General features: G+C 28.6%; 1 protein-coding gene across 1 annotated transcript in view; it reads left to right on the forward strand.

Moving 5' to 3' along the window:
* The window catches only part of LOC115209402, a 215593-nt gene extending 206498 nt beyond the window's left edge, over positions 1–9095 (forward strand). The window contains exon 2 of the mRNA XM_036508730.1: positions 7462–9095. Coding sequence (XP_036364623.1) covers positions 7472–8308 — 837 coding nt within the window. The 5' untranslated portion in view covers positions 7462–7471 and the 3' untranslated portion in view covers positions 8309–9095. The remainder of the gene's footprint in view (positions 1–7461) is intronic.

The following is a 9095-nucleotide window of genomic DNA, read 5'->3' on the forward strand; positions in this document are numbered from 1 at the left end:
TGGAAAATGTAAAACTACTGTCAGAGAAAAACCATTGTTCCATCGTGGGAAACGTTCTGTAGCAGTGTTAATTTAAATTTGGCTATGGCGAATCGGATCCACTTCATGCATCGAAGATTCACTGCATATATATATATATATATATATATATATATACATATATATATATATATATATATATATATATATATATATATATATATATATATATATATCTATATATATATATATATATATATATATAATATATATATATATAGATATATATATATATATATATATATTATATATATATATATATTATATATATATATATATATATATACGAACACTTACAACAAGATATCTATATATACGACAATGTTTATACTAAAGCAGCCATACACATCAATACGATAGTATACACACTTATACATAGAATACTCGGACATGTGAACTAATGCCCATAAATAATGCTTATATACAGAGTTGAATGTATATATGGCCATATAAGTTTACATACGTAATTATAAACATTATAAAAACATATACTGATGAAAAATTAAGGAATTTATAAAAAATATAATTATCAAAATTTTTAAAGTATTATAAACATTGTAATAAACATAATTATAAAACAATTTATAAAAAATTATAAAACTAGTTATTAAAATAATTTATAAAAATTAATTTATAAAATATATTAAAAAATAACAAAAATTATAGAAATGTAAAAATTTGTATCATACTAGATAGTATTACATGATATTTAGGTATTTGTTATATATACACATATATACTTCCATACATACGTGCAAACATATTCACCTACTAACCTGCACACATAGATATATTTATATACCAAAAATGCACATTTAACAATTGGAAATAAATTATATTACATTAAAGTTAGTGCATATACATACATACATACATACATACATACATACACACACACACAGACATATATATATATATATATATATATATATATATATATATATATATATATATATATATATATATATATATATATAACGTATAAAGAAGAGCATAAGAAAATTAATTTCTATGTCAATATGATGATAACAGACTTTTTAAATCGTCAATTTCCACATACTATATACCCGCTACAGAAATACGATGTGCAGAAATCGAAGAAAATTAGCCAATAGATTTTTTAAAAAACAGTTCGTTATTTCTATACTGAATCAATTTCGGAATTAATCTGATAATAGATGATTTTTTCCTCGTCAGTAGAAAATACGAATAGATATTAATAAAATACTTACATGCGCCCATGGAAAAAAAGCCGAAGCAAAAATGATGAGTACACATAAGTACCCCAGATATATCTAAATATAAAATCCTTTGGTTAGCCTCAGCACACGTGTGAACTGTTCTCCACTACAGTTTATAGTGGTTATCAGTCCCTTTTTTGATGTAATATTTTTTCTGTAAAAAAACTTCATCCTATATTTGTAGTAGATTTATTACTATTCGCTATAGCTGGGCAGACAGACATCATCGTCACTGAAGGGACTAACTGGTTGAGTCATCACCGACTGATTTTTGCTTGGGGTGTTCTTGCTTTTATAACTATCCAGAAGGATAGATATATCTTTGGGAACAATAGATTTAGTTGGTGATCTTGTTATCTCTATTCTAGCTTTTGTTGAAGTAGAAGAGGTTAGAAAGGGTCAATTGGTGAAGACATTATTTCGGCCTGGCTAAAGGCATCTGGAAAATGTAAAACTACTGTCAGAGAAAAACTATTGTTCCTCCGTGGGAAAAGTTCAGTTGTAGTGTTAATTTAAATTTGGTTATGGTGGATCGAATCCACTTTATGCATTCAAGATCCACTACAACACTCCCATTGCCAGTGAGGTTCCGGGAGAGGAAACGAACGATCGAAGGTGACAACGAAATGCATGTTAAATGCCTTGGAATGTTTTCCAGCAGTGAAATGCATCTGGTGCTGTTGTCATGGTTAATTGCTGAGTTAGCAAGGGTGACAGTGTAAACATGCTGCAGTGATGCACGAGACAGATAATTTTCTCTGTGAATTACGTGACCAAACGGGGGTCTAACAGGGGGAAATTATGTCAAAACATGAGAGCAGAGCATGTGCTCATCCGACGTGCTTCGAGTCGGGAGAAGAATTGAGCTGACGCAGACGTGTTGCAAAACAAGTGGGTAGATGTGCATAGCAGAGGTGCATGTGCATGAGTGCAATAGAGCTTTAAAGGCTGAGGCTAATGTTAGTGCATTGTTTAAAAAATACAGTGTACAGTATTGAATATGCCAGTGATTAATGCCGTAAGGCTGCAGCCGGTGCATGAGGTAATATATGCCTCGATCGTGCAGGAGCGAAAGTGTGGCATGTTGGCGCATTGTAAGGGACAAACAATTTTTTCTATGTATGCGTGACCGACCTAGGGTCTTACAGAGATGAGTCGTGTCTACAAAGGCACATTGAGCATGGGAAACAAGGGAGATAGGCATGTGTGGTGCATGAATGTGACAGAGATAACATTTGTGTGTGTATGAACCATGCGTGCAGATGCGTGCGCAAGGCCAGGCGCTGAGGAAAGGTGCATGCTTGTATATATACAACAATACAAACATTTTGAAAGTGAACAAAATATGTACATGCAAAATATGAATAATAATAATGAAGAACATGCAAAAGGATATGCACGTAAATTTAGCAGTTTTCGTGAAACGAGTCGTTGCGGAATGTGCATCGCGGAATGTGCATAGCGGTATAAGTGCATCGCGGAATGTGTGCATCGCGGAACGTGTGCATCGCGGAATATGTGTAACTCGTAAACAAATGGAAGTGTACAGTGAAAACAGAACAATAAAATAAGCGAAAATAGCAAACTTAGCTGAAAATAGTGTCCCTTGTTAAAAGTCTACAACTGAAAGTGAATAGATGCGCATACAAAGAAAAAGAGTTGTTGAAAGTCTATGTGAGAGTCTTATGCACGTGCAAATGTTCAAAGGCAATGGAGGATGTGTACGTCGGGACGAGACGAAAAGCGTGTGTGTACCGAAAAGGTTGCATATGCGGGCTTCCGTATTTTCGTCCAGTTAGTTTCTGGGCATGTAGCTGTTGAAATCATGCATCTATTGGCGGCCTTCATTGTGCGTCGGCTGTGTTGCATTGTTGTGGATTGCATCGCAGTATAGGGTTTTTTGTAGTAGGTCGGGGGGTGCATCTTCATTGTGACGAAGGTTGTCATTCTTTTACTTTGGTTTGGTGTCGGTTGATATTCTAGTTCTTTACTTCGAATGAGCAAAAATGCAGCGGCATGAAGCATCGGAAGGTGTCAATTCTCTTTACACGGGTTCACCAATTGTAAGCGATGAAGTTTTATTTTTGTAGCGATGCCTATTATGGCGCAACGTTGGGGTCGCCAGTTTGTAAGAGTTGATTCTTGGGAAGGCTGCAATGCCCTTGTTTTTGTAGCGGGAGAAATTGCTTTGTACACAATATTATGAACGATAAAAATTTGTTGCTATAACTGCATACTATAGGATGTGAAAGATGAACAATGCATGAAGTTTAAGAAAGTATTTATTTACCGTTACGTTGAAAAATACCACACCTCGACGGGCAGGTTATGATAAATCCAAAAGGGTGTGAAAGAAAGTTAGATGTGGTAATTTATTTTGTATAGTTTGGCGTACACAAATTGTTAGTAGTAATCCACAGATAGCGATAGATGATGTCGTAAGGGAACAGAATTAGTGCTAGTGAGAGTTGTAGCGTGTTGTCTGACAGTGGCAGATAGTAAACGTCATTTCTCCCCCTGACCAAGGTTCTAGCTGGGCAGACAGACATCGTCTAACTGGTTGAGTCGTCACCGACTGATTTTTGCTTGGGGTGTTCTTGCTTTTATAACTATCCAGAGGGATAGTATATCATTGAAAACAATGGATTTTTGGTGAAGTGGAAGAGGTTAGAAAGGGTCAAGTTGGGAAGACATTATTTCAGCCTAGCTATAGGCAAATGAAAATGTAAAATTGCTGTCAGAAAAAAAGTATTGTTCCACCGCGGGGAAGTGTTGTTGGCAGTGCCAACTTAAATTTGGCTATTGTGGATCGAATCTACTTCATGCATGCAAGATACACTACACAAACACACACACACACGAACGCATATATATATATATATATATATATAATATATATAATGTATATAATATATATATATATGTAAATATATATATATATATAATATGAGGGAATATTATTCCAACTTACAGGAAAAAATTGAATTTAGAAATACTAAATCGAATTTCACAGCATATATACATATATATATACATATATATATATATATATATATATATATATAATATATATATATATATATATATACATATATATATATATATATATATATATATATATATATATATATATAATATATATATATAATATTATATATATATAAATCAGAAACAAATACCGTTTAACCAAATCAATAATGAAAGATTAAATTATACCTTAGAAATCTACATATTATAGAATGATTAAATATAAGATAAAACATATAACAATGATTAAATAATGTACAAAATAGAAAATAAAACGTATATATTTGGTAGAATAACGACACTTGTTTCGTAGCTATATTTAAGAAATGATGATATTAATAATTAGAGTAAAATTCCTTCAATATATATAACCACTCTTCAGGTTAAAAATAAAACAATAAAATATTTATTTAGAAAAAGTAATAAATATACGTAAATAATCTTGTAAAATACGAAATATCTTAACAAATATATTCTTGTTTAAATAAAATATAGAATAAAAATAGGATATAATTAATTATATATATATATATCTATATATATATATATATATATATTTATATATATAATATATATATATATATATATATATTTATATATATATATATATATATTTATATATATATATATATATATATATATATATATATATATATATATATATATATTATATATATATATAAACAATATATATTTAATATAAAATATACATTGAGTGAAAACTAAATACTATAATTTAATTATATACATTAAATTATATTATATTTATTTATTTATTATATACATCTAAATAAAATCTTACACTCATTAAGTAATTTATATTAAAACTGTAATGTTAAGTAATATAGATAATGTTAGTACAAGCTATACATATTAAAATTAAGAATAGGAAATGGTTTAATTATATACACACCTATTAGATAAACTAATTATATTTTCAATATATATGTAGTATCTATAGATTTAACATTTTACTCAATTATATAGTTGACCAAAATATCAATTAATATTAAATACATTTACTTAAATGTAATACTACATAATAAATAGACCACCTAACTATTGAATAATATATTGTCTTACAAAACTAATTCTCACATTAAATTATATATAATTCGCTAAATCACATTATAAAAATAATAATAATAATATGGTATAAAAAAAAATATATATATACATAGCATTACTAATAATTATCAAGAAATTATATATAAATTAATATTTTAACAACAAAAACAACAACAACAACAATAATGATAATAATAATGAATATAATAATAATAATAATAATAATAATAATAATAATATAATAATAATAATAATAATAATATTAATGATAATAATAATATTAATAATAATAATAATAATAATAATAATAATAATAATAATAATAATAATAATAATAATAATGATAATAATAATAATGATACAATTCAAAAGTTAAATAATATTGTTAAATAAAAAACGTTACTTAGCTTGTCGATGAAAATATTATAACTGAATTTTAAACGTAAAAATGTAGGTCTTAGCGTTTATAAGAAATTAAACTCGTGAAGACGTTGTGTAAAAAATAGAAAATTATCAATGAAAATGACGAAAAATATTTATTAATGAAAAAGACGAACACTAAATTCTACAATGATAGATTAAATATTGATACCAATAATTATAATAAAGACCTAGATATAATTTATTGTACATGTAGGGATTAGACTACACGTAATTTTTTTAATAGTTGTAATTTAGATAATGTAGTCAATAAGTATATGTTAAATAGATTATTATTTAACAACAATTATGTGTTGATAATCTCTTGTAGATATAATTGAGTAGTATTAGTGTATAATTTAATATATTATTATGTTATATTAATACATTTGTATAATTTTAAACTTAGATATTTCCTAATTTTATTAAGATCTATTAGTTAAAGTAATATAAATTAAATTAATATTACACGTATATTTTACGTAATAATTATTTGGAACTTAATTTATAGAAAATAGTCATTTATAGTTCCTTTGTTATTCTATTTTTCTTTAATTCATTACTGAAAAATTTTTCGTCTTTTTCATTAATAAATATTGTTCATCATTTTCATTGATAATTTTTTTCCTTTTTTTACACAACGTCTTCACGAGTTTAATTTCTTATAAACGCTAAGACCTACATTTTTACGTTTAAAATTCAGTTATATTATTTTCATCGACAAGCTAAGTACGTTATTTATTTAACAATATTATTTAACTATTCTGCCAAATATATACGTTTTATTTACTATTTTTCACATTAATTAATCATTGTTATATATTGCCTCTTCTTTCTAGTTTATAAAAATTTGATGAATTTGGTGACTGAGGAGTCCGATCCAAATAAAGAAACGAAAATAAAATTTCAGAATCACCGTTAGATATAGCTGTCTGGTTAAGAATTCGATTTTCAATAATGTTGTTTTACATTCGATTATAGTTCATGAGTCCTTGATCATTCTACCATTACTTAAGGACAACCCATGGCTTGTAAGGAAAATTGGGTACGCAGAATCTGTGCTGGAAATATTCAAGGGTTTATTATTCATGGAATCTTCAACACGCGTGGCATAGTTTAGAATGCATTTACATTGAATGACGACGATATGGAATCAAAGACTATACACATCTCCGAATAATTTTAATGGAGCTTATAAAACCTTTGTAGCATTTATGAGTTCATCCGCCTGCCTTCTTCTACTCAATAAGAAACAACTTTCTTTTAATTACACACATTATCTAGATTCCTGCATGTACGGTCTCAGTTCAGATATGATCAGGGTAAGATTCATCTCAAGTTATACACATTTTGATACAATAATTTACATTCCTAAATTCGAGTCATAAAAAATCTCTTATTTCTTGCAGCCAGGAAATTCACAAAAATTCATTCGAGTTCAAATTAGGAAATATTACAACTAAAATAGGAACTTGCAAAGCACAAAATACAATATGACCTCTGCTCCGCTGGCCACAACATTTGTCATTCTAGTCAATAAATAATAAAATAGATTTACATTCATTTTTACGTAAATACTCTTTATTTCAAATATTTACAAAATAACGAAACTAAACTGAATCTTCAATATTTTATGACTTTTATCTATCTTATTTTTCTCTTACAGAAAACGAAATATGGCTGCCATGCAGATGACGATAACAACAAGCAGTTCACTTTTCTTTGTGATTACTTTTATTGTCGTTCTAATATCACTAAACATAGAAGCGAAGGAACTTGGAAATAACTGTGAAATTAAGATTTCTCCTAATATCCATAAGATTTTATCTCGTTTAGTAAGATCAGACAAAAAGGTTTTCAATTTTGATGTCCATTTATCCGATAAAAAACTTGATGACCTTCTGAAACCCGTACGACTGGATTATTTCGCAAACGCGAGACAATTTACCTGGATTCCAGACGAACCAGATGGTTTGATGGCATATAAGGATTTCTATTATGATTTTTCAATGCACTCTTTGAATTTATTAGGAGCTTACATTGCTACTCCAAGGGTTGATATCGATATAAATTGTGGGAAAGAAAATATTCAGAGATATGATTTAATACATTTGATTTTCCAGGAATTGAAGAAAATCGCAGTGATCGATACATTAAAAATAGGAGAATCTGGTTACATGTGTTTTCTAATAAATTTATCTCAGGACATGAAGAAGAACAGCCCTGAGTCATTAAAAGCTAATAGAAGAATCGGTTTAAATAGAGAGTTGGTGAAGAACTATTGCTGTAAACTCAATAAAAATGAAAGCTTTGCTTATTACCCAAAATCAATTTGTTCTGGAAATATCATGGAAAATAGGATGTTTCTCAATTATGCAAATATCGTCGGAGCAGTTGTACGGGCATATTCTCCCTTAATTATTAGTGTCCTTTCACAAACGAAATCACCTTCATTTTCCCGCCAAAACACATTGCCATACAAATTAGAATGGATGGATCAACGAAAACCATAATACTCACAATTTCCCTCATTTTCTGTCTTGGTTAGTTTGTTTCCATAATTCCACTTTCTTGGCCTCAAGACTGAGATTATTCCTTTCTATTCTATTTTCTCTTTCAGTTATTTTCCTGGATCTTTTTATACATTAATTCTTTTTATATGAAACAATAGCAATACTTTTCCAAGATGATATACCGTTGGGACATCGCGCCTTAATATTAGGAATACCAGAAAGTTATGAGAATACAGATGGCTTTTTTGGGGGGTCCCTTTGTATGTTTAATCTTTTACGTATCTTCCAACTTTATCCTCTTCGTTCTTCCCGGTCGTTTAAGTGAGACTATCGCTTATGATACATTACATCGAAGTTCACTTGCACATTTATCATTCAAAATATCAGATTATTAGAGAAGTATGGCAGTTTAAATGTTTCTACACAACAGGATTATGATCTACTCTATGCAATAATGAAAGCTAATATTTCTACTGCTTTAAACCCAAATTTCTGGTATTTACTAATTTACACTTGGATTAATCGCATAAAGAAAATTTGGTTATGTTACTCCAGGAGAAATATTTTCTGGAAATTCATTAAACTTTGGCTCTTTGTTTCCATTACAATTTTATTTGCTGTATTTTCTGTCTGTGAATTATTTCTGTGCCTCGTTTATTATGGAATGCCAATTGTTTATTTGATTTCAACTTTACCTTTCAGCTATTCCAAAGTTTATATTTTCCAAATCTATAGGAATAATAACCATATTTTCGAGATTGCTGCTGTACTTTTTTACTATTCTATC

This window comes from Octopus sinensis, linkage group LG1 (genome assembly GCF_006345805.1).
Source record: "Octopus sinensis linkage group LG1, ASM634580v1, whole genome shotgun sequence".
Lineage (NCBI taxonomy): Eukaryota > Metazoa > Mollusca > Cephalopoda > Octopoda > Octopodidae > Octopus > Octopus sinensis.